Here is a 26,671-nt window from a genome sequence, read left to right as displayed (position 1 = left end):
GAGAGAGAGAGAGAGAGAGAGAGAGAGAGAGAGAGAGAGAGAGAGAGAGAGCGCTATTGTTCGTTTCTGCTGTCTTTCCCCTCAAGTTTCCATAAAGGGCTGAGTTTGTGCTAACGTAATTACAGCTTGGCTGACTTCAACCCACCATATCTTCTCACTGCAAATAGCTACAGGTTTGTTGGAAAATGACTGGCTTTTTGTTGTAGGTTTGTCAGACAAGTGCTAGATGATTTCTTTTCTTTTTTTTCTCTTTCAAAACAAAGAAAGCTGCCAAGATTGAGGTGAAAAGAGAGAAAAAAAGAGTAACAAAATGGCAAAAAGAGAAGATATATCTTACAGTTGGGGTTGGTGTAATGTACTAGGCAAGCTGGCCAGTGGGCTGGAACGACAATACTTCTAGGGATTCTGATGAATAAACAACACGCGGCATTTATAGTGCACATTTTAAGAATCTGAAGGGTGGATTAATTTGGTAATCCTTTCCAAAGGAGTCTATGGCTGCGGTCACATGGAGCATTAGGCACGCTAGAGAGACGGAAGATAGGCGGGTTTTCCGGGTGCGATCTCACTGCCACATCTGGGAAGTGTAGAGCTCCCATGGCGAACCCGAGGCTTCCCTCCGAAGATGCACGGTTAAAAACTAGTACCTCGGAGGTACTAGTTTCCGGTAACCGCGGGGCAAGGGCGGGCGTCTGATCGCGTTTCCGGTGGTAGTTCCGGCGCCCGCCCATGCCCCCTCGTATAAAGATTTTTTTTCAACTGTCCATGGGATGCGCACGAGCACTTAACGGGCCATGCGCACACTTTGGTGTCCGGAGGAAAAAACACCCGTTTGCCGCGCCACGCCGCTTCTTTGCTGCGGCACAGGATTGTGGGGTGCTCGGCACTTCCCCCCTACCACGGGACCTCCATGGGACCTCCACGGTACGTCTGCTGGCGCAACCGTGCGTTATTTTGCCCCGGGGCAAACAGCCACGCTTCCCCCCCGCATTTTCCTGCCCGTGTGCCCATGGCCCTCTATTGCTTTCCCCATTAGAGAAAACTGACAGTGCAGAGAAGGGGTGTGGCAGTGGAAGAGCCTCTGCGTTGCATGCAGAAGGCCCTGGGTTCAATCCCTGGCATATCCGGTGAAAAGGACCAGGTAGTGGCTGATGTGAGAGACCTCTACCTGAGGCCCTTGGAGAGCCCCTGCAGTATGAGTAGACAATACTGATTTTAATGGACCAAAGGTCTCATTCGGTATAAGGCAGCGTCATGTGTGGCTGGGTGAGCTGTTGAACCCAGGTCCTTCTGGGCTCAGCACTGTGAGCTGTGATACGCTACCAGCTCTTGAAAGGAAGCACCAAGTGGCGCATCCAAGGGTGGATATCTACGTGTGGAAATATTTTTAGCCCACTTATCTCTCACACTGGGGTCTGGACATGACTTACTAAATAAAATGTCTGTTCGCCGCCTTGAGCCGGTTCTCTGGCAAGGCAGGGTACAAATTGAAAATAATAAATAAATAAATAAACGGCACACCAAGAATAGAAATGTAAACAAAAAACTATACAACCCAGCAAGCACACCCAAACTGAAAACTGGAGATGAATCACAACCACATCTTGACTGGTGCTGGTGGCACAGAGGACCGCAGGCTGTAAGCCGTGGCTTATAGCCAAGAACCCTTCTGCTCACACGTCTGTGGCTGAGAGGCTTTCAGTTACCTGGGTAAAAAGTGAAGGGCATAATGAGGCCCTAAGCCAGTAGCCTTCAGTCCTTCCAGACCCGGGACCCACATAGCACCCACTGAATTGCAAGCACATAACAGGAAACATGAGCCGAGCACTGACAGTTTACTATAGCGAGGAACTTGTGAAGGGTGGGAAGGATGGAGATATTCTCTGCAACTGATTGGCCTGGCCTGGCCTCAGCATCCTGCCCTTCCTCTTACGCATGCGCACAAAGAGAGGCAGAAGGTATAGAATCTTTGCTCTCTCTACCCTAAAGATATACAAAACAGTAACTTCTGCAGAGGCCCACTACCCACCAGGTAGGGCTCCATGTAACCCTCCCCCCCAGAGTCCTGACCCATGGGTTGAAGACCACTGTCAGCTTAAGAGGACCCTTTATTACTTTACTGTTCTTACAGAAAGGATACTGCCAATATAAGTTGTTGTTGCGGTCAGTCTGAGCTTGGATGGATGGTAGGTCTTAGGGATGGGCATGAACCAGCTGATGAACTAAAGATCAGCATGAATTTTGTCCAGTTCATGATTGGTGAAGCAATGTTCATCAGCTGAAGAACTGCCACAAACTTTCACAAATTCTGATGCAGTTCATGGTCGTTCGTGGTGTTTAAAGCCCTGCTTTCTGCTCTTCATGAAAAACAACTGAGTGGTTTAAATGGCTTCCGCCACTCTTTTGTCACTCAGCTGTTTGGTTTAAATGGCTGGGAGTGCTGGTAAGCAGATAGCAAGAGGTGAAATGACTAGGAGCCATTTAAATCCTGACTTTCTGCTCCCCGTGGCTCCCTGTGAAAAGCAATGGGGAGCAGAAAGCACGGGTTTAAACTTAATGCCTCACAAACCAATATGAACTGGGTCAGTTCAGCCATGAACAATTAACCAAACTGCAAAATTGTTGTGCCTATCCCTAGTAGGCCTCCCATTTACCTTCCCATGGCAGGGAATTACCTGCCCCCACCCCTAATTTTCCATTCCTGGGAAACTGGGGAATGGCCACCACATGGTGATGTTCTAGGAATTTCTCCTAGTCTCTGTGGTGCTGGTTTCTACAGTAAAGACCCTAGAGACCGTGGGTGGCTGCCTAGAGTCACCCAGAAGTGACATCATATTCTCCCCAAACTCTTCCCTCCCCAGGCACCCCCACCCCAAATCTTCTGGCATTTGCCAAAGCAGTGTTGGGAATGATAGTGGGCAGAGACTTAGACTGGAGAGGGGATGATTTACCTTTTTTTTTCTTATTTAAAAGCCCTTCAGATTATGTGGCTTATTTACCTTATCCCTAACTTTGGCTTCAGGTGCATTTTAGGATACCATTGGGATTTACAGGGACATGGCAGTAAACTTTATTTTTAAATGTATACTTTCCATGTAGACTCCTGAACTGCTCCTGACCTTACCAATAAAGCATTAGTAAAGTTAGCGGTTCAAAAGTGTAAACGCGAGTAGATAAAGTTAGTAAAGTTAGCGGTTCAAAAGCGTAAACGCGAGTAGATAAATTGGGTACCTGCCCCTAGGTGGCAGGGGGCACCCTCCCCCCCCACGGCGGGGGTGTGCAGCAGGAGCGGCAGCATCGGTGGAGACTGCAAGCGACGGTGAGCGATGGCAGCAGCAACAATGACGGTGACCTGGCGAACCCTGTGGGCCCAGCGTGGAGTAGCGGAGTCTAGCAGAGGTGGAGTCTGGAAGGCGTGGCAACGCGGCGGCGCGGCTCGGTAGAGCCAGCAAAAAGGACGGAGCCGAAAGCTGTGACTGCCGCGGGGCCGGAAAGGCGGGCCCACCAGAGGAAAAAGCCACCAGAAAGACCTGTTCCAGGGGCCAGGAAAGCAGAACGCCAGGAAAAACAAGGAGATGCCGAACAAAATCAACTGAGCCCTGCTGCCTGGGTGTCGGTAGGGAAGACACCCCCCCATACAACAATGTGGCCCAAGATAGGTAACGTAAAAATAATGTAAACCGCTCAGAGACCCTTCGGGGTCAGAGCAGTATAGAAGTCGAAAGATAAATAAATAAATAAATAAATACCATACAGAAATATATTCGATTGCGTTCTCTGCTTGGTATAAACGTAGGAAGACACCATGCAACCTCTTTGAAAGTGTGCACTGGAAAATGAGGCTCATTTTAGTAAGATGGTGGGACAGCGAAATAGGTTTTTCTTAAAGGATCCTAAGTTTTTATTTTCTCAAGCATCTAAATAAAGTTTTTTTTATTTTTTCTAAAGAAAAGATTAACAGTCAGGTAATTTGTTCCCATCAGAAGATAAAAATTACCTATCCTTCAAGGCTGAGTGGCTCTAATTGCCCATCATATAAATCTCTTGTCAAATAATGCCCTCTGGCAGCGTGACACTAATAATAGTTCAATTACCTACTTTTAGCTTTCAAATGGCCTGTGTGTGTGTGTGTGTGAGAGAGAGAGAGAGAGAGAGAGAGAGAGAGAGAGAGAGAGAGTCCTTTGCTGAATGTATATTGGATGCACCTCAATATTCTTTTTGGAACCAGACTTTTTTCTTGTTAGTTTCTGCTGCTGCTTCTCTTTAGTGTCTATGCCAAAACTGGACTTTCGATTGATTAGACAGATATTCAGTGTGTAGATTACATTTCCCCCCAGCCCAGTAGCTTTAAGAGCAATGCACAGATTGATACTGGGGACAAATTGAAAACAGCAAGCTGCTGAGGTGGGGGTGGGAAATGTATCCTATACCCTCCTGCCTAGACAAATTTATGTGGTTTCTCCATTCGTGGCATTCTGTGCATCTTCGTTGTCCATAATTGAATCTTCCATTACTGTTGTTTTAATCAGTGTTGTTGTTATTATCCTGATTCTGCCAGGCAACCAAGTGAATGGAAACCCACCTTATTAGATTTCACCTCAGCTATCAGACCTTCCATATATCCATATAAAGCAGGCAATATTAGACATTTTTACAATTCTCCTAAAGCCACTGCTGCTATAATTGCAAGAATACTGCAAGAAAGACTGTACATAATCTGCATCACAATATTCTCTATAACACTGAAAGAGGGATCCTAGGGTACATTTCTTTGATTTTCTTTGTGGCGTAATTCTGATGAGATACTCAAACCAGGGCATGGCCTTCATGCAAACAGATCTAGGGAATCCTCCAGCTAATGGGCTCCCGTCCTGTTCCTTCTTCCCCTTGCCCACAGTGAGCAAAGCAAAGGCTTCCAGATTTGCAGCAAACTGCCATTCCATGAAAACCACAGACTATGGTTTGTGCTTCTCCCTGCAAATCAGGATTAAACCCTGGTTTGGAATTCTGGTTGGGAGAGAAAAGCATAGTAAAGCCCTATTTGTGGTTTGGATGGAAGGCCCATGGTATGTTGTGAATTTACAACCTTTTCCCTTAGCTAGTGAGGTTGCCAACCTCCAGGTGGGGCCTGGAGATCCCCCAGAGTTACACAGATCAGTACCCCTGGAGAGAAGGGCTGTGTGAGAAGATGAATTCTATGGCATTATACTCCGCTGAGGTCCCTCCCTTCCCCAAACCCCACCTTCCACCCCAAAATATCCAAGAGTTTCTCCAGGAGTTGGCAACCGTACTGACTGTGTGCAAGGGGAGGGAAACTTCAGCTTGAGGATTCAGTTTTCCAGTGGTCAGTGGCTAGCAGTCAAAGCAAAAACAACCTAATGTCAATAGTGCAATATTTTTCAAAGTTATTTATTGAAGTCTTTAATCCATCTTCCATTATAGTAAGAGAAGTCCCAAGGCATTATCCACTTGGAGCCGGTGAACTTTATCTCTAAGCAGCTGAGAAGAGCTCATACAAAAAAAGCTGCTTTATATTTATTGGTCCATCTATTTTCTACTCTGACCAGCAGTGGCTCTCCGGGTCCTAGACAAAGGTCTTTCCCAAAACCTGCTGCTTGAGAATCCTCAAAGAGAAGATGTCAAGAACTGAACCTGGGACCCTCCATGTGAAGTATCAGTTCTATCACTAAGCCACATTTCCTGCTCTTTCAATTAGTACTGAACTGATGACCTTGTAATAATGTCATTTGGGGAGGACTGTGGCTCAGTGGAAGAACACGAGCAGGAGGTCCCAGGTTCAATCCCTGGCATCTCCAATTAAAGGGACCAGGCTGTAGGTGATGTGAAAGACCTTTCTCTGCCTGAGACCCTGGAGAGCTGCTGCCAGTCTGAGCAGATAATACTGACCTTGATGGACCGATGATCTGATTCAGGGGTCATTTCGTAGAAAAAGAGGTGCAGGAGCTATTTAGCATAACTCATTAGCATAACTTATTTGCATATGCCACACCCCCTGACATCACCGGAAGTGTGTCAGAAGGCAACACCCACTCTTAAAGGTGCCACTGGACTGTTTTGGACCGGGGGGCGGGGGGGCTCTGCAGCTTACCTGGCTGCTTCTTGCTCTGACTGAGGGCTGCTGGGAGCAGGGGGTGGGGCTTGTTGCATGTGCCCGCCTCCTGGGCTCTTTACTGTCGGAGCTCCGCTCCTGTGCCCTCCTGCAGGAAATGACCCCTGATCTGATTCAGTATAAGGCAGCTTCGTATGCATTCATGTGTCATTAACTTTGGGCTTTCCTGCTGTGCCAGTGGTCCTTGGTTAGGCTCATATGCCCCTGGAAGCATTTGTGCCACCCTCCTCTCAGTTTTGATCTCATATCATTAATTTAGGTTGTCATCCTTCCGCTCTAAGGAATCTGTCATTTTCTTGGGGAGTCAATGGGGAGGGAGGTGGGACTTCTGCAAAGTGCTGTTGACTGCAAGATACAAATACAGTTGGGAAATGGATTAACAACTCCAGATTTCTCCTTTTTTTCTGAGCCAAGAACAGAAGCTCTTGTGTTGCAATTACACTGAGCTGAACAGAATCTCTTGGGGATTTCACAATCTCGATGTGATGGAATATAATGGGAAGGCAGCCCACAAATCCCTTCTGTCCTCCTCAGACTCAAGTCCATCTCTCTTTGTTGGCTGTTGTTTTTTGTCTTTCAGTCTTGCTGTTCCCCCTACGTCAGCTTTTGAGATCTAAAGAGGGGAGGGCCAGCCGGGGCCATCCAAGTCAGGGTCATGCAAGTACTAGGAGTGTAAAATACTAAATCAGTGTCCCCCAACATGGGGCCCATGAGTTCCATGGCACCAGCCAGTACTTTCCCTGGAGTCTATTGTGCTTTTCAGAGAGTGGGCAGTGCCATTCTAAGGTAGGGCTTCTGTTATTGGTCTCTTTGATTCACAGGAAAGAGTTTTCCATAGCTGCGCTAGCAGCCACAGCTATTGGAGGATCAGGAAGACTGGAAAGCACATAGTCAACGTGGGGTTCCATTCCCCCTTCTGGCTTTAGTCCTTCTTATTCTCCTTCTCTTTATTCTCCTTTCTCTTATTCCCTTTATACTCCATTCTCTTTATTCTCCTTTCTCTTTTCCCTTTGCCTTTCAGGTTTCCTTTGTTTCTTTTAATTCCTCAGTTCCCCCCATCTCCCCCCCCCGGTTTTCCCTCCTATCCCCCCCCCCCCCCCGTTCTCCCTCCCTCTGGCTTTCCTTCATTTCTTTCTGTTCCCCTCTCTGATTCTTCTAAAAAGAGAAGAAGAGGTATGGCATTTCGTGCAATAGGGCTGCCAGCCTCCAGGTGGTCAGCCACACACAAATGGAAATACGGCAAATACAGCTGTGCGAACAAATAACCAGAATATTCTGTCATGCTGTACAAATCACACTCGGGACTTCCGTCTTCTTATACAGTTCTACTTACAATTATAAACAATACACATAACAAATGGTTTTGCGACCATGCATAAATGACATCTACACCAGTTGAATAGGGACCTGATAGTCCCTGAAGAGTGACCTGAAGTCTCTCTTTGGAAGGATGCAGTCACCAGCTCATGATGCAGAGAAGAGTTTCAATTAGAAAACACACAGTGGATGGCATGGGCTCAAGAGTAGCTGTAGCACGAACTGAAGGAACTAGGAATCAGGCTCCTAGCTATTTGGAGTATACTTGTAGACCATGTCATTTTGAACCTTACCAGAGCTGGGTGGGCTCCATCACTAAGAAAAGCAGCCTGATGAAGCCCTAAGAAACGGCAAAGCCATTCCTTCAGTTTATGCTACAGCTACTCTTGAGCCCATGCCATCCACTGTGTGTTTTCTAATTGAAACTCTTCTCTGCATCATGAGCCGGTGACTGCATCATTCTAAAGAGAGACTTCAGATCAGTCTTCAATGACTATCAGGTCGCTATTCAACTGGTGTAGATGTCATTTGTTATGTGCTTTCCGATGTGCTTCCCAATGCTGGCATGAATCATCTTCTTACAAGATGGACACTGGAGCATGTTAGCATGCTAATTTAACAAAAATCAGTAGCAGAGCTTATAATGAGTAAGAATGTATATGTGGGCTAGATACATTGCAAGCGCACTAATGTTTAACATGTGTAAAAATTCGGATAGTTTAAAGAACTGCTGTACTAAACAAAGTGTGCATCCGTGCTAAATACATGTGTATGGACAATAAAGTCACCCACACGGCAGCTGTGAGATTTTTTTTTTGAACTGTTGATAGCATATTGTAAGGCAAACTAGTACAAGGCTTCTGAGGGGAGGGGAGACCTGGTGGTACAACATCTCAAACGCAAAGACCTGGCAACAGTGATACACGCTATGGTCACCTCAAGATTAGACTACTGCAACGCTCTCTACATGGGGCTGCCCTTGTCTCAAATTCGGAAGCTGCAGCTAGCGCAAAATGCAGCGGCCAGGCTGTTGATGGGTCTCTCAATACGGGACCACATCCAGCCTGAGCTGAAGGCATTGCACTGGCTGCCAATAGCTTACCGGATTCATTTCAAGGTGCTGGTTTTTGACCTTTAAAGCCCTATATGGTCTGGGACCTGCCTACCTGAGGGACCACCTTTCCCCATATGTGCCCCAGAGAGCACTGAGGTCAGGGTCGCAACAATACCTGACTCTCCCTGGCCCGAAAGATGCCAGGTTGACTATTACTAGAGCCAGGGCCTTTTCAGTGGTGGCTCCATACTGGTGGAACAAGCTCCCAGGGAACATCAGGGCCCTGCGGGACCTTTTACAGTTCCGCAGGGCCTGCAAAACGGAGCTCTTCCACCAGGCTTTCGATTAGGAGCCACCACTGATAAATGAGCCACCGGAATACATCATGGCCCTATGATATACTGTTGGATACCGCCTTTCATTTAAGGGATTGTTTAATGAATGCCGCTATCTACTGTATTCTCTATGTTAGTATTTTATGTAGTTTATATGAGTTTATATGAGTTTTATTGTATTTATGCTTTTATTGTATTTTAATATCTGTAAGCCACCTTGAGCCAGCGTGTCCGGCAAGGCAGGATACAAGTTGAAATAATAAATAAATAAATAAATAAATAAATAAATAAAACTTGTGGGACCAGCAGGGTTGCCATCCTCCAGGTAGGGCCTGGAGATATCTCAGTTATACAACTGATCTCCAGATGACAAAAAGATCAGTTCCCCTGGAGAAAGTGATAGGTTTTAAGGGGTGTGCGTGTGTGTGGGGGGGGTTATAGCAAAATTCCTGTTCAATTTCTTTCGTGTGTGCTCCTCTGAATGTGACCCCGGGCTCAGATCTGGTATGGAGAAGAATCTGCCTGGAGGCCTTTGGTGGCTCTCAGCATCCAAAGGAGAAGCAGCTGTTTAGCTTTGGAACTGGTAGAGGAGAAGCTGCCATCAAGTAACTGACAGTGCCTTCCGAAGCAGAGTGGCTGCAGCTGGAGGACCCTTCCTACTCTATGATTCTATGACAGAGAACTGTCTATGTCATCGGCAGGGCTATTTTTGGGCAGGAACGCACAGGAACGGAGTTCCGGCTGGCTCCCAAGTTAGCCACACCCAGCAGGAACTCATTAGCATAATAGGCCACACCCAACAGCAGAAACTCATTAGGATTGGCTACATTAGGGGTGTGTGGTCTAACATGCAAAGGAGTCCCTGCTACAAAAAAGCCCTGGCTAAACAGAATAAGAAGCAAAAGGTGGGTGTGGCTGGATGAGCACACTTCTGGTAACATGGGGGTGCGGCCTAATATGCCAATGAGTTGTGCTGCCAGGGGTGTGGCCTAATATGCTAATGAGTTCCTGCTGTTGGGTGTGGCCTATTATGCTAATGAGTTCCTGCTGGGCTTTTTCTACCAAAAAAAGCCCTGGTCATCGGTGGTGGCGGTGGTGTCTTGACATGAGAACAGGGGTGTTATAAATGTGTCCGGGTCTTCGTCTGTGGAATATGGGCAAGTATGAGTTGGGTCTAGACTAAATGGGCAATTTCCACTGACTCCGCCCTTCCCATTGCAGACCCCAGGACCCAGGATTATCCAGGCTGTGTTATGAAGCAACCAGGCACCGTGTGAGAGACCTCCTTTCCAGGTCAGACCTGGCTGCCCTCGGGGCCCCCTGTTCCCCAGGAGATTTTGTGGAGCTCAGTGAGCTGCAGTGGATGGGAGGTAGGGTTGCCAAGTCCATCTTCCACCCCCAGCGGGGGACTTTGGGGGCGTTCCTGGAGGGGGTGGGGCATCCCCAACGTGATGATCCGCCCGTGCGCTGGATCTCCAGAAACGGCAGTTCCCTGCATTTAAAGTAGCTGGCAGCCGGCGTTTCCCCTTTAAGAGCAGCTGCGTTTCCCTTTTAAGAATGAAGCTGGCTTTTCCCTGCAAGCTTGCGGAATTCGCGCTTGGGATAAAACATGGGTTGCACACCCTTAAAGAGAGAGAGGTGGGTGGCTGTGGGTGTTGAGGGTGGGGTGTTGAGGGTGGGGCCCAGATGGCTGGCGGCGGGTAGAACCCCCCCCCCCAAATGGGGGAACCCTGGCAAACCAGGGGGGGGGTTGGCAACCCTAATGGGAGGCAAGAAATTTCCATTCTGCCTCTGGAAAATTTAGCTCAGATCCAACCCTACGTTTCTGTCCTACTGCTGTTCTTTATGAATTTTATTCATTTCTATTATTAGGTATTTCTTTCTCCTGATTGCTTCTGTAAAAACTGGACGTCGTAGCGATGACTGATGACTACGAAGAAACTCAGTAATTTTGTTTGTATCTCCATACATAAAGAAGATATGAACTAAGAGTAGGTACCTGGGATTTTCTTGAAAGGGTTAGCTCCCATGGCCTTCTTTCATAGCTAAGACCACACTGGAAGTGAGATTTTGAATGACAAGAGGAGAACATAGATATTTGCAGAAAAAGTGTGTGTGTGTGTGTGTGTGTGTGTGTGTAAAACTCCTAGTTCATAGGTTGTGGAAAGCTTCCTGCAGAATAAAGAACATGTTTAAAATGCTGCAGCTGGACTGAAGAATCACCCTAAAATAGAACAAAAAAGATTAAAGGCAATGGCAGAAATGCACGTACTAGTGTAATCCCTATTGCTTTGATGGTATTACACCAGTGTAAAGGATCTGTGATCCATAGCGGTAGCTCATGTGTTTAACATAAATATGGCTGTCTCAATTTTTAAATTTTTTAAAGCTTCTCAAATCCTTGGAGGCTTGATATTTCTGGAAGCTATTTTAAGATACCTTTAAAATGAAAAGTGCCACATGGTAAGCATTGTATCGCATTTTTTGTGAATATTCAGTACATTAATATTACACAGCTGGGAATGATTATGTAAGCCCATCTCTCTTTGGCGGGTAACAACCAGTCTAACACCCTGCTATTTACAACTCCTTTTTTATTTCTGGAAGGCAAAAAGCTGACTTTGTGATGCTGATTGTTCCTGGTCCAGTTTTGATTCATAACCTTGCTCTGTGTAGGTGGGGGAGGAAATAAGCTAGCAAAATTAACAGGGTAAGATTGCTACGTTTTATCCTGGCACTTTTTGGACAGTCCAGCCTGATCACTGCATTAGTAAGACAAAACAGACTGGGCGGTAAAGGGTCTATAGATTTAGCAGGATGTTTCAGGAGAGACGCAAGAACATGACTTTGTACAACTTGCGATTGACTTGTGGAACTCACCGTTACAAGATGTGCCAAGGGCTATTCACTCAGATGCCCTTTAAAAATGGTTAGACAAATTCAAAATGAATGTGTGTTACCAAAGACAATACATCTGGAAGAGTTCTATTGTGAACACCAAATGCTGGGGATAAACAATCAAGGAGGTGTATTCCTTTGATCAGGGCTATTTTGGGGCAGGAACGCACAGGAACGGAGTTCCGGCTGGCTCCCGAGTTGGCCACACCCAGCAGGAACTCATTAGCATAACAGGCCACACCTAACAGCAGACACTCATTAGGACTGGCTACATTAGGGGTGTGTGGCCTAACATGCAAAGGAGTTCCTGCTATAAAAAAGCCCTGGGTTTTGACAACAAACAAGGTAAACAGAGTAAGAAGCAAAAGGTGAGTGTGTCTGGATGACCACACTTCTGCGAACATGGGGTGTGTGGCCTAATATGCTAATGAGCTGTGTGGTCAGGGGTGTGTCCTAATAAGCAAATGAATTTCTGCTGCTGGGTGTGGCCTATTATGCTAATGAGTTCCTGCTGGGCTTTTTCTACAAAAAAAGCCCTGCCTTTGATACTTGTGAGCCCTCCAGAGTCATCTGGTTTGGCACAGTCAGAAACACAATGCTGGGTAAGGAAGACCCCTGAGGTGATCCAGCAGGGCTGATTTTGTTATTACAGCTACTGGATAATCATGGAGATTTAGTCACGTCATTATAAATATTAGATCTAGAGATGGAAAACAAGTGGGTGATTCCGCACTAGACCTTGAATCCTGGTTCAACCCTGTCCCCGAACTTACATTCTACACTACACGCGAGTTCACCCCTGTAAACGGATCCACATTACATTGAGGTCACCCCGGTTTCACCCCACACTTGTCCCAGGATAAATGGATGCGGTTATAACCAGGGATAAATGCAAGGTCTTGTGTCGCGAGTTGAACTCTGATAAAACCAGGGACGAGATCCAAGTGTGGGAAAAATAAGCAAATGAATTTCTGCTGCTGGGTGTGGCCTATTATGCTAATGAGTTCCTGCTGGACTTTTTCTACAAAAAAAGCCCTGCCTTTGATACTTGTGAGCCCTCCAGAGTCATCTGGTTTGGCACAGTCAGAAACACAATGCTGGGTAAGGAAGACCCCTGAGGTGATCCAGCAGGCCTGATTTTGTTATTACAGCTACTGGATAATCATGGAGATTTAGTCACGTAATTATAAATATTAGATCTAGAGATGGAAAACAAGTGGGTGATTCCGCACTAGACCTTGAATCCTGGTTCAACCCTGTCCCCGAACTTACATTCTACACTACACGCGAGTTCACCCCTGTAAACGGATCCACATTACATTGAGGTCACCCCGGTTTCACCCCACACTTGTCCCAGGATAAATGGATGCGGTTATAACCAGGGATAAATGCAAGGTCTTGTGTCGCGAGTTGAACTCTGATAAAACCAGGGACGAGATCCAAGTGTGGGAAATGTCTCAGAGCCCGAGCATCCCATTATTTTATCCTGATTGGTCATTTAGGTTTTCAAAGTGGACTGGAAAAAATTAATATTTTACCATCTATTTCTGACGATTTTTTCCACTTTTAGAAAGCTCGCTTAATGTTGCTGTTAGCCTTAGAGTGAAACATTCCCCCCCAAACACAACACAGAACTGGAGGCTGCTTCAGGGGCCTGTGCATGGAGAGTCTGCAGGGAATATATTTTTTTAAAGTATGCAGTCATGGGCTGCTAAAACCCATTGGCATCCCAAGATGGAACCAGTGTTTGATTTGTGTGTAAAGTGCTGTAAAGTCACAGCAGATTTATGGTGACTGCAGCAAGGGGCTTTCAAGGCAAGTGAGAAGCAGAGGTGGTTTGCCATTGCCTTCCTTGGCAGAGCCTTCCTTGGTGGTCTCCTTTCACAGCTGGAGTTAGGGATCAACTAAATAATCTACAGCAATAGGAGTGGTCTCTAAATGTGAAAAAAGATGTCAATTGCTCCTGGTTAAATCTCCCCTTATTTATCTCTCTCCTTCTCTTTTGTTAACTTTCTTGAAGTGGGACCCCCTTCTAAGCTTTCAGTCCCTGCTTGCAAAACAATTCTACACTATTTCCCTCCCTCCCAACATAAAGCTCAAGATTCTCGCAGCAGTCAGTGAGGAATAATGTTCTATTTTGTTTTTTTACATTGAGCAACTGGCTGTACAAAGATCTCACCACCATGTTGCACATTATGCTGGGACAAACCTAAATCGGCCCACTAAATTGGCTCAACAGGAGGTGCATCCAATCACACCTCCCTGGTGAGTCTGAATACAAACAGAAGAAGGAGGAGGAGGAGGAGGAGGAGGAGGAGGAGGAGATTGGATTTATACCCCACCCTTCCCTACCCGAAGGACTCTCCTTTCCCTCCCCCTCCCCACAACAGACACCCTGTGAGGTAGGTGGGGCTGAGAGAGCTCTCTCAAGAACTGCCCTTGAGAGAACAGCTCTGAAATAACTTGTAACCAATGCTCCCTCTAAGCTGTGGAATCTTATGAGCAAAAATTCTACTTTGTGAGCTACTGGCACTAAAGTCATGAGCAAGCAAGCTGGCTACTGCACAAATTAGTTTGCTCTGGAGCCATCCTTCCTGAGCTAAGACAAAAATGTGTGAGCTGGAGGCTAAAAAACTGTGAGCTAGCTCACACTAACTCAGCTTAGAGGGAACACTGCTTGTAACTGACCCAAGGTCACAGCAACAGCTGCATGTGGAGGAGTGGGGAATCAAACCTAGTTCTCGCAGATTAGAGTCCGCGCTCCTAACCACTACCAAACTGCATTTTATATCTTAGGTACAGCCTTAAAAATATTAGGTGTATACCTAGGAAATGTAATATGTGAAACAGGATGCTGAAGGAAAGATGAAGATCTGGGACTGGGACTGGGGGAGGCAGACTGCGCTGCCAATTCCTAGGATGCCAGGCCCAGCCAAACCAGGAAATTTCAACTCCTCACCCCCGAAGGTCAGCACTGGAGAGGATGAAGGCCAGGTGGGCTGGTTGTCCTGAAAAACACCTGGCCATTTGGTCAAATTTGTCCAGCTCTCCCTCCAAAAGAGCTCCGGGTGACATGCACGGTTCTTCCCTTTCCATTTTATATCACACCACTCCTGTGCATAGGTTGTAGGCTTGCCAACCTCCAGCTGGGGCCTGGAGGTCTCCGGAACTACATCTGACCCAACTGTGGTTGCAATCTGCAGGCGGGGCCTGGAATTCTCCTGGCATTACAAATGATTCCCAGACTATGGAGATCAGTGCCCCTGAAGGAAGTGGCAGTTTTGGAGAGGATACTGTATGGCTTCACTTCAGAGTCCCTGTGCAACCCAGGACCTTTGGAGGTAGAACCTGGGAAGGAGGAGTACCTCAGATGCTGTAACCTCACATCTGGGCGATCATCCAGAAGTGATGCCCCAGCACCCAAGATGCTCTCAGAACTCCTCCAATCTTTATGGGAAAAGCCATAGAGATTAGGGGAAATTTCTAAAGTGTCATGGACACTGTGACATCTCACCCCCCCCACACTTTTTCTCCCTGGTAAATCTACATCACATCCTTGCTAGTCTATCCCCAAACTCTGCCCTCCACAGGCACCACCTGAAAATCTCCAGGAATTTCCCAAGCTGGATCTAGCAACCCTAGCTGTGTGCATGCCTGTGCACTTGTTATATAATGACTTGGATCCTAATTCGTCCATTATTTATTTATTTTGCTTCACTTATACCCTGATCTTCTCCCCCAATGGGAACCCAAAGCAGCTCACATGGCTCTCCTCTCCTCCACTGTATTATCCTCACAACAACCCTGTGAGGTAGGTTAGGCTGAGAGTGTGTGGCTGGCCCGAAGTCAACCAGCAAGCTTTCATGGCAGAGTGGGGATTCAAACCTGGGTCTCCCAGATCATAGTCTGACACTCCAACCACTACACCAAACTGGCTCCTAAGCATTACCCCCTGTCATGCTGTACCTGTTTCTATGGTAGAGACAGTATCCATTGACCAGTGTGTATCTCTGGCACTTGGAGCTTCCATTCATGCAAGGTCAGTGTTTTTCTGTCATCTGAAAAGTACTTAGCACTACCTAAGCAGCAGATGAAGAGGGGCACAAATGGGAGCAAGACTTTGGATCTGTTGGAATATGCAAGGTCTATCATGCATAGATAAAGAAAATGACATGAACATCCTGCAGGGGGCAGCAGAGGGGACAGCTAGTTAGCATCGTGAGATTAGGGGCTTCCTACAATTTTCAAACAGTCTCTTTCCAGTCTCCTGATTGGCTCAGTTGGGTTTTTTCCTACTCCTCCTGAGAACTGTTCGTCACCAACTCTCTCCTAGACAATTAGACAGTTAGACTTCTCTTTCTATCTCTTTCTTACAAACTTTGTTCTCTTCTTAATAAACCGACTTTATTATTTAGACAGCTTGTGCTCTGCTTTATTGCATATCTACACTCTGCCAACAGGATCCATGCACATATTATATATAATAGACTATATAAATGCAAACCAAATGAACAATTAGGGGGAAAAATAGTTTCCTGCCCCTAGGAGTTTGCAATTGAAATTTCAACAGAGTAGGCGAGAACATAAGAGGGAAGGATGAGAGTGGGAAGGGGACGGGGAACAAACATCAGAGAGACTTCAGGAACTGGGGAAGGAAAAGGCAACAACGGACGATTGTGAACTGGAATTTAGGCAGCAGCAGATCTGAGGAGTCAACGACTAAGGGATTAAACCAATGGCTTCCTGGCCAAGGGAAGGGCTTTGAGCGGAATCAGAGGGGGCAGACAGAGAGAGCAGTGAGTTGACCCTAAAAAGAAATGATGGGAGACAGTGGCTTAAGAGAACAGGAAGGTGGGAGGGATGGAGACTCAAAGGTCACAGGGATAAACTGGAAATAAAGACAGACCTGGGCAGGGCAGTGGGGCACTGCTGCCAATGGCAATAGAATGGGCCATGCTGGAAAACATCATGATAGCACAGAGAGCAGATCTACCCAACTTAAAGGTCAGCATTTGCTATTCAAAACTCACAAACAAGATTCATCCAGGGATGCCCTTTTGCCCGCCTGCCCGTTGCCCTTCAGCCCTTACGGCTTCTCCTCTCTCTAGGAATGAAAGGGTCTTCACAGAATCCTGAGATCTTATTTCTCCATTGCAGTTTAAACGACAAATTTGACATCATGGTAGTAATCGTGGTTGGGCTGGAACTAGACTCCCCCCCCAAGCTTTCCCATCAATTCATCAGCATGCTGGGAGAAACCATTCACCAGCTGGATTCCTTTCTGTCCAACATGCAGGTACAGCTGTTAAAAAGACAGGAGTTCTTCCAGGGGAGAAAAGAGTCCATCCTCCTCACCTGAATGAAGAATGAACCTGTTTAGTGTCTGGGTTTTGTTTTGGAGTTTTGTTTGGGGTTTTTTTTGGCCGTAATGTTGCAACTGACTTATGGCGGGGGGTTTGGCCGTAATGTTGCAACTGACTTATGCTAACTTTGTAGGGTTTTCAAGACAAGAGATGTTCAGAGGTGGTTTGCCATTGCCTGCCTGGAATTCCTTGGTGGTCTCCCATCCAAATACTAACTAGGGCTGACCCTGCTTAGCTTCCGCGATCTGATGAGATCAGGCAAGCCTTGGCTATCCAGGTCAGATTTGGGCTTGTAGCCACTCACAAATCCGCAAAGGGTTAGAACAGAAGGTCCCCTCTAGGACTGTTCCAATTCAAAAGTTTATCGAGCGTTCACAACAATTTGCTATTGACTTATGTTGACTTACTGTCGGTGACGCTTGTTCACATTTTTGTTATTGTGAGTTATTCCTCCCGAGAGATGAAGTACAACAAGGTGAGCACTTGTGAAAGCTGGATGGTGTAACTGTGAGCAGACCCTTTGTTTCATCACTGCTCGAGAGGCGAGGGTTTCCAGGGGCAGCAAAGAAACAGAAAGCTTGGCAACAAGAAATAAGGATAAATTGTTTTGTAGAGATATCGGACCACAGGGGACCCCCATTCTACACACAAAGGGAGTCTTCTGCTCCTGGAAAGCCATTTTTAGACATCGTGCTAGAACATTGCTGGAGAAAAGCAATGAGAAAAGCTGGAGAAAACTATGGCCTTCTGTTCCACGAGAGAGTGTGGGCAACCTCTAGTGCACATGGATGTATTGAAAACTGCCGTGGAACCCCCTTTGTGACCACACAGAGTGACTTCTCATTGTACCAATTCTTGCAGAAACGTTTGCAGAACAGCATTAACAGCTTTGTTCCTTTGGCTCAAGTTCCTTGGATACCAACCCGTAATGTTTTGTTTGTCAGTGATGTCCCATGCTAAAAACTGAAAATGTTAAGCAGGAAGCTGAGGAGCTTCAACCTATGTTGACTACATGGGACAGACAGGCCTGCCTCTGGGGATTCAATGCTCATTCTCCAGCTGAGCCACCCTAGCAGCTGCTTGGGGTGCCACAAAGGAGAGGTTACCCGAGAGGTTGCCCAGAGGCTCAGCTCACTCCTGGCCATCAATGAGCATCGCCTACAGGACTTGGCTGATTGCTAGACAGGTCAATGTCAAGCACCTGTGCTCTTGGGTCAGAGGGGCTTGACTCAGACTCAGTCAGCAGTAGCTCAGGAAGGGGCATTGGGTGCATCTTTCTTACATACCTATCCAGGTGCCGTCAAGTTGCAACTGAATGGCGCAGCCCAGCAAACAGCTTCCAAGGCAAGTGAGGAGCAGAGGTGGCTTGCCAATGCCCTCCTCTGCAGAGCCTTCCTTGGTGGTCTCCCATGCAAGTACGGGCCATGCTTAGCTTCTAACAAGATTGGGCAATACCATGCTGCTTTCCCTCCACATCTTGCTTGGGAAGAAAGAATACCCTGAACCAGGGGTCATTTCGTAGAAAAAGAGGTGCAGGAGCTCATTAGCATAACTTATTTGCATATGCCGCACCCCCTGACATCACCGGAAGTGTGTCAGAAGGCAACACCCACCCCTCAGGCTCCACTGGACTGTTCTGTATTTCTAGCTATTGTGGGGGGGGGGAACGTGCAGATCTGTCATCGCAGAGGAGGGAGAGCTTGTACCTGAATAAAACTTGGTCTTAAAGGTGCCACTGGACTGTTTTGGACCGGGGGGCCGGGGGGAGCTCTGCAACTTACCTGGCTGCTTCTTGCTTTGACTGAGGGCTGCTGGGAGCAGGGGGGTGGGGCTTGTTGCATGTGCCTGCCCCCTGGGCTCTTCACTGCCGGAGCTCCGCTCCTGTGCACTCCTGCAGGAAATGACCCCTGCCCTGAACTGGACCTGTGGTGTTTTAGGGGAACTGTAGCATGGAAGCGTCCAGGCTCCTTCATCTTAGGTCTCTGTGAGAACTGCCTGCCATGCACCCATCTACCTGTTTTGTAGTTCTAAGGAGCATTGCTGCGGTCTCAATGGACGCGTTGTCTCCAGAACAGCTTAGGCCAACCCACCAGTCCATCCACCCTGCTCTTGGATGCCCTCATCGTTCGAAAAGCCACACATATGCTGAGACGGTGCAAAGTCTTGCTCTCTGCGATCAAGTGACCTGGTTTTGATCCCACTTAATGCAATGCAATATGACTCTGCCATCTCTTAATTGAAGTTGCTGGAAACAAAACCAAGTCCTGTGGGAACCACGGGGACGTCAGTGCTAGAATCTCCTGGCTTCGAAAATTGGATCATGGGGAAATTCCAACCCAAGTATTCAATGTGCACGTCAAATCCTTCCTCCTTCAGCTCCATGGGCAGGGATGGATTTCTGGGTCAGGCTCTTACAGTGATTCAGACTTTTGGTTAACACTGGTCACGTGGCAGATGGCGGCATTATGTTGCAAAGAGAAGAAAGCCTTTCATCTTTCACATCCTTAAATATACAAACCGTGGTGTGGATAGAAGGACTTTTACCTATATTTCCCAGCAAGGCTCCTAGGCTTTTAACATCTGCATGGCAAACAGATGCTGGACTTGTCTGCTCGGGAAAAGCCTCACCCGGCACTTTTTGGTGTGCCGTGCAGACATTAAAAGTCACAGGAGCCCTACCAGGGGGACAAAACACAGACCTTGGCTACCTTGTTGAGAAACTTTATTGATAGTTATACCCCACTTTTATCCCCCAATGAGAACCTACAGTGCCGTACAATATTATTCTCCCCTCCTCCATTTCATCCTCATCACAACAATCTGTGAGTTGGGTTAGGCTGACCCAGCAAGCTGGGGTTGCCAACTGTGGGTGAGGAAATACCTGGAGATTTTGTGGGTGGAGCCTGAGGAGGGTGGGGTTTGGGGAGGGGAGGGGCCTCAGCATGGTACAATGCCATAGAGTCCACCCTCCAAAGCAGCCATTTTCTCCAGGGAAACTGATCTTGGTCATTTGGAAATCAACTGTAATAGCGGGAGATCTCCAGGTGCCGCCTGGAGGTTGGCAACCCATGTGCGCTATGGCAGAGCAAGGATTTGAGCCTACGTCCCCCAGATCTTATTCTGACACTCTTCCCTTTACCTTCCTATACCTCAGAGCCCTTAATCCCTCTGTTTTTAGCTCGGGATGATGTACATGGTTCCTGCCCATTTTCCTCTTCCAGCCTTGTGAATTAGGTTAGGCTGAGAGAGGATGACTGCTTCAAAGTCACCCAGTGAGTATCATGACTAAGTGGGGATTTGAACTCAAGTCTCCCAGGTCCCACTCCAGCGCTCCGACAATTACACAATGCTACACACCACTTCATGTGTGGATACCGGCCAGCATTTGGCTGATGTACAGCCACTGGCCCCACTCCTGTTTCCAAGAGCATGGCCAGATTTTTGCCTTCATGCGCTACCCCTCATGGGTGAGAAATTGTCGTGAAAGGAGCTGTGGAACAGGCTGAGCTCCTGTGTCCCCAGCTATTTAGCAACGGCTTGTGTGGGCACTGCTGAAACAGGAGAGTGGGCTCCGGATCTATGCCTCTCTGAAGGCTCAACACTTAAGGAATAGCAGGGAATAAACGACATAGGATACGTCCCCCACCCATATGAATAAACTCCCCAGGATATCTTCCTCACCCATATGAATCCAGCCTCTTACTGTTCAAAAACCCAGACCATTTTTATCCCTGCTAACAGTTCTGCTTGTCCGAAGTTTCAGCCTTTTAGCAAGTATTCTTGTAAAGGGGAGGGGGGACGCCCCAACCCTGTTCCTTGCTTTTATTTAGCAAGTGCCACTTGTTCTCCCCCAACAGAAAGACTTTGGTTTTTCCCCTCCCTGCTTTTTCACCCCAGTTTGCCGGCACAGAAATAAACAGTGACTCCCACACACAAACTAAGTGTTCTGCCAGTCCCGTTATTATTATTTCATGCTTAAAATTTCAGCAACAGGGGAAAAAAAATCACTCTACCATGCAGAGAAGCCGATGTCCCAAAGCAACCTCTTTGGGAAGCAATGGGGAGGGGGGGAAATCTGAGACAAAGCTTATCTCGTTTGGAAAGGAAACAGGCTCCGAAGAGCTTGGCGAATGCAATGGGCTTAAAGTGCAACCGTTTCCAAAGATCACAAGAGTCCCACAGCGCATACTGGTCAAGAGCCCAAGAGTCATCGACCCCCATAGAAAGATCCAACACCTCAAGCAAGTCCACATCATTCCAGCAATAAAAGTCACAGCGGCACATCCAACCCCGCTGCAATCTTTTACACCACCAGCTCATGTACAATTTCTGTGCATTAACAAAAAAAAATGTACAAAATCTGTACGTACATTACAGCAGTCCATCCTGGATGCCACTGTGACGGAGAGCTTTCCAGGCAACACGAGGCTGGTATAGTGGGGAAAGCAGAGATCCGCTCTTTGAGCTTTGGAGAACTTGCCTTTCCCCCCCTGCTTGTCTCTGGATCAGCTCTTTCCGCAGGTGCCCAAGTTGTGTGGAGCTGATTGCCTACGTAACCCAGTTACTCGCGGCTGGGGAGCCTATCAGACCCACTCAAGTAGCTCCAGTTCACATGCTTTTTAATTTCTCTCTCTCCCTCTCTCTCTCTCTCCCTCCAGCTTATTTTACAGCAGCAACTCCCCTTTGCTTCCAACACCCTTCAAATACTTAAAGAGACAGGCAGGCTGGCATTAGGATGCCTTTGTGCCACAGAGAAATACACTGGAAGAACAAGCGGTCCCGAACATTCAGCGGCTGCTTTTACAAGGCTCCTTTGTTAGGGCACAGCGAGGAGTTCTCTTATACCAGGGCCTGATCAGGTTCGGTTATCTGAGTGGATAGATAATCCAATTGAATCCTTACTTCCGAACCTGATTGAATTACATGTATAGGAATGGATCCTCTGTTTGTATGTGTCTGGCATGCATTTTTCAACACAGCTGCCCTGGCTATCAGTTCTCTAGCCTCTCATTTGCTTTAGGTAAGGTCTTAGGCAGTCCCCTGAGTCACTTTTTGAAAGCCAAATGGGAGGAAGTTGCATTTTGTTGTGTCATGAACACAAAGTACACAGAAGAGTGCTACCCTACCTGCTGACTTGTTCTCTTGTTGTTGTTGTTCAGTCGCACAGTCGAGTCCGACTCTTTGCGACCCCATGGACCAGATCCCGCCAGCCCTCCTGTCTTCTGCCGTCCTCTGAAGTTTGCTCAACTTCATGTTTGTTGCATCTATGACACTGTCTAACCATCTCATCCTTTGCCGTCCCCGTCTTCTTTGACCTTCAGTCTTTCCCAGCATCAGGGTCTTCTCCAGTGAGTGCTCCCTTCTCATTTGGTGGCCAAAGTATTTGAGCTTCAGTTTAATTATCTGGCCTTCCAGGGAACAGTCAGGGTTGATTTCTTTTAGGATTGACTGATTTGATCTCCTTGCAGTCCAAGGGACTCTCAAGAGTCTTTCCAGCACCATAGTTCAAAAGAATCTATTCTTTGGCACTCGGCCTTCCTTATAGTCCACCTCTCGCAGCCGTTCATGACTACTGGGAATACCATTGCTTTGACCATGCGGACTTTTGTTGGCAGGGTGATGTCTCTACTTTTTATCATACTGTTGAGGTTCGCCATCGCTTTCCTCCCAAGGAGCAGGTGTCTTAATTTCATGGCTGCTGTCACAGTCTGCGGTGATCTGGTATCCCAGGAACGTGAAGTCTGTCACTACTTCCACGACTTCCCCTTCTATTTGCCAAGGAGTGATGGGGTTCTCTAGACCTGGTGAAATGGCACGTTCTCCCCTCCACCTCGCCAGCCAAAGCTCTGGATACAAAAGTGGTCATATAAGCAGTCCTAACATGAACATACCCTGACCTGGTTGGCCCAGGGTAGCCTGATCTCACCAGATCTCAGATGCTAAGCAGAGTTGACCCTGGTGAGTGTTTGGATGGGAGACCACCAATGAACTCTTGCTGTGCAGAGGCAGGCAATGGCAAACTACCTCTAAAGTCTCTGGCCCTGAAACCAATGCTCCCTCTAAGCTGTGGAGCCCTTGTGAGCAGAAATTCTGCTTTGCGAGCTACTGGCATTAAAGCTGTGAGCGAGCGATTTGGCTACTGCATAAATCAGTTTGTTCTGGAGCCATCCGTCCTGAGCCAAGAGAAAAATGTGTGAGCCGGAGGCTAAAAAACTGTGAGCTAGCTCACACTAACTCATCTTAGAGGGAACACTGCTTGAAACCCCATGAGCTATGGCTTGATGACACTTTACACCCAGACAATATGAACATAAGAACACGCAAGCCCTCATCAGGGTCCAGCATCAGGGTGTCCAGCATCCTGCTTTATACAGCGGCCAACCCATTGCCCTGGAGGGCCAACAAATAAGGGCATAGAGGCCAAGGCCTTCCCCTGATGTTGTCTGTTAGCACTGAGTTTCAGAGGTTTACTGCCTCTGAATATGGAGGTTCCCTTGACTCACCATGGCTAGTAGCCACTGAGGGAACTATCTCTCTTTTTAAAACCATCTATGTTTGTGGCCATCACTACCTCTGCTGGCCGTGAATTCCATGATGTAATTCCTTGTTGAGTCAAGTATTTCTTTTTCTCTGTTCCGTACCTGTTGCCCATCAACTTCAAGATGCCCAGGAGGTACAGTGGTGTGCTGAGCACCTATTCACAGTGAATGGGTTAATATAACCCAGATATGTAAAAGACCTCTTGGGGAAGGACTGTAGCTCCAAATATGCTTTACGTGCAAACGGTGCAGGTACCATCACCTATGAACCTGCCCAGCAATTAAGATAATCTGCTGGGGCCCTTCTGCAGATACACCCTCCTTCAAAGGCCTATTCCTGAAAGAGCCTTTCCAGTGGTGGCCCCCCTTGCTTGCAGAAATCCTTCCCTATGCAGTTTTTCGTTATCGTCTTTTAAGTGCCTGGTGAGGTCTCTCCTGTTCACTCATACTTTTAACCACATATAGGGTCAAAGTGCTTCTTTGACGTCTATGTTCTTACTGCTGGCTTTATTGTATCTGTTTTATATTGAGTGTTAGTATTGTTTTTAATATTATGTAAATAGGGTTGCCAACCTCCAGATGTTGCTTGGAGACCTTCCAGAGTTACAGTTTTGTTTCCAGATAAGTTCTTCCAGGGGGGAAAAACAGCTGGTTTGGAGGGTGCCCTCTATGGCCCGCTTTGGTCCCTCTCCAAACCCTGCCTTCTCGAGGCTTCCAAATCTCCAGGAACCGGCAACTCTAATTGTAAGCTGCTTTGAGAGCTTCTACAGTAGAAAGGCAAGATTTTAAAATATATATATCTTAAATGAACCGTAAGTGTTGTAGTGGCATGAATGACATGGGCCGGGCCGTGCACCTTACTTGGCTTGCTGTAAAAAAAGGTAAAGGTTTCCCTTGCTCAAAAGCCAGTTGAATCCAACTCTTGGTTGCGGTGCTCATCTCTGTTTCCAAGCCGAAGAGCCAGCGCTGTCTGAAGATGTTTCACATGATCATAAGGCTGGCATGACTAGACACCGAGGTGCACGGAGCCCTGTTACCTTCCCACTGAAGCGGTACCTATTTATCTACTTGCAGTTTCTTGCTTTCAAAATGCTAGGTTGGCAGGAGCTGGGGCCAGAGACCGGACCTCACTCCATCTCGTGGCACTTGGGTCTCAAACTGCTGAACTACCGACGTTCCAGTCTGCAGTTCAGCATCTTAACCACTCAGCCACTGCAGCCCCTCTGGCTTCCTGTAGTGTCTGGAAATCTGTACAAACCCACTAAGCTTTTTCTTAGGTCTGCCATAGGCTACATCTGTTATAAGACTTAGGCTTTAGAGCAGGCCCGTAGCCAGGATTTTTTAATTCGGGGGGCCTTTAAATAAGTTGGGGGGCACCCTGCACGCACCCCCAAGAGAGCACCACAAATAAAATTAAAAATTGGAAGTTGGGGGGGGGGGAGGTCTGGGCTGGATGGGAAGTTGGAAGGCCTTCACAGTAAGTAGGGGGTCCAGGCCCCGAAATGCCCCATTGTAGCTATGGGCCTGCTTTAGAGTAACAATAGTAAGCATTTATGGGGGGAAATCCTAAGCAGGTGTACTTAGATTTAAATCCCATTGGGTAGGATCTGGACTATTTCCTAGGGTTGCCAGCCTCCAGGTGGGGCCTGGAGATCTCCCACTTTTACAACTGATCTCCCGCTGACAGAGATCAGCTCCCCTGGAGAAAATGGCTGCTTTGAAGGAAGAAGAAGAAGAGAAGAAGAGATTGGATTTGTACCCCGCCCTTCACTACCCAAAGGTGTCTCAGAGCGGCTCACAAACTCCTTTCTCTTCCCCTCCCCACAACAGACACCCTGTGAGGTAGGTGGGGCTGAGAGAGCTCTTGACCGAAACTGCTCTTTTTCAAGGACAGCTCTTATCAGAGCTACGGCTTGCCCAAGGTTATCCAGCCAGGTGCAAGTGGAGGAGTGGGGAATCAAACCCGGTTCTCCCAGATTAGAGTCTGTGCACTTAACCACTACACCAAACTGGCTCTCTGGGTGGACTCTATGGCATTGTACCATGCTGAGGCCCCTCCAACCCCTCCCGCTCCTGGATCCACCCCCAAAGTCTCCAGCTATTTTCCAACCCAGACCTGGCAACCCTACTATTTCCCCTTCTTGCTGCAGACCCCACTCATATGAGTCCTCAGGGTCTCCTGTCCCCCAAGAGCCATATTTCTTGGAGATCAGTGGGCTGCTGTGGGAGGGAGGGAGGAGGGAGGAAAGTTCCATTCTGCCTTAGGAAAAATTTAGCCTAGATCCACCCTGTTGAGTTCAATAGGACTTGCTGTCAGATAAATGTGCATAAGATTGTCAGCACAGGCTGCTTTTCGAGTGTTCAAAGAGCTTCCCATAATTATATCGGTAATCCAGACAAGAAAAGACAGCTAATCTCTTTAATGTGACCCTAATAAATCCCCATACTGCAGGCTGAGGCTGAAAGTAGAGCCACAGTGGCTAAATGGAACCTCCATGTTCAGAGGCAGTGTACCTCTGAATTTCAGTAGATGGGAGACAAAACAGAGGATGGTTTGTTCACTGTGCTATTAGCAGACCTTCTGGGGACATGTGATAGACCACTGTAGAAAACACAGTGCTAGACTAGATGGATCTTTGGTCTCATCCAGCAGGCTTCTTCTGTTCTGAGCCAGTTTGGTGTAGTGGTTAAGTGTGTGGACTCTAATCTGGGAGAACCGGGTTTGATTCCCCACTCCTCCACTTGCACCTGCTGGATGACCTTGGGCAAGCCATAGTCCTGTCAGAGCTGTCCTTGAAAGGACAGTTTCTGTCAGAGCTCTCTCAGTCCCATCTACCTCACAAGGTGTCTGTTGTAGGGAGGGGAAGGGAAAGGGGTTTGTAAGCCGCTCTGAGACTCCGAGAGAAGGGCGGGGTATAAATCCAGTCTCTTCTCTCTTCTCTTCTCAGAATATAGACTTGCCCAAGGTCTCTCACTGAGTTCATAGCTGAGTTCAAATTTGAACCAAGGACTTTCCAGCTCATGCTCTGAGATCT

At 47.4% G+C, this 26,671-nt stretch overlaps 1 protein-coding gene across 1 annotated transcript in view; it reads right to left on the bottom strand.

Annotated features, from left to right (window-relative positions):
- The window catches only part of NRGN (neurogranin), a 64,963-nt gene extending 43,378 nt beyond the window's left edge, over nt 1–21,585 (bottom strand). Inside the window, exon 1 of the mRNA XM_015429404.1 lies at nt 21,468–21,585. Within this exon, the coding sequence (XP_015284890.1) occupies nt 21,468–21,482 (15 nt within the window). The 5' untranslated portion in view covers nt 21,483–21,585. The remainder of the gene's footprint in view (nt 1–21,467) is intronic.
- Between the last annotated feature and the right edge of the window lie 5,086 nt (nt 21,586–26,671).

Source organism: Gekko japonicus, unplaced genomic scaffold (genome assembly GCF_001447785.1).
Source record: "Gekko japonicus isolate JY-2015 unplaced genomic scaffold, Gekko_japonicus_V1.1 scaffold67, whole genome shotgun sequence".
Lineage (NCBI taxonomy): Eukaryota > Metazoa > Chordata > Lepidosauria > Squamata > Gekkonidae > Gekko > Gekko japonicus.
This window is presented reverse-complemented; position numbering and strand designations above follow the sequence as displayed.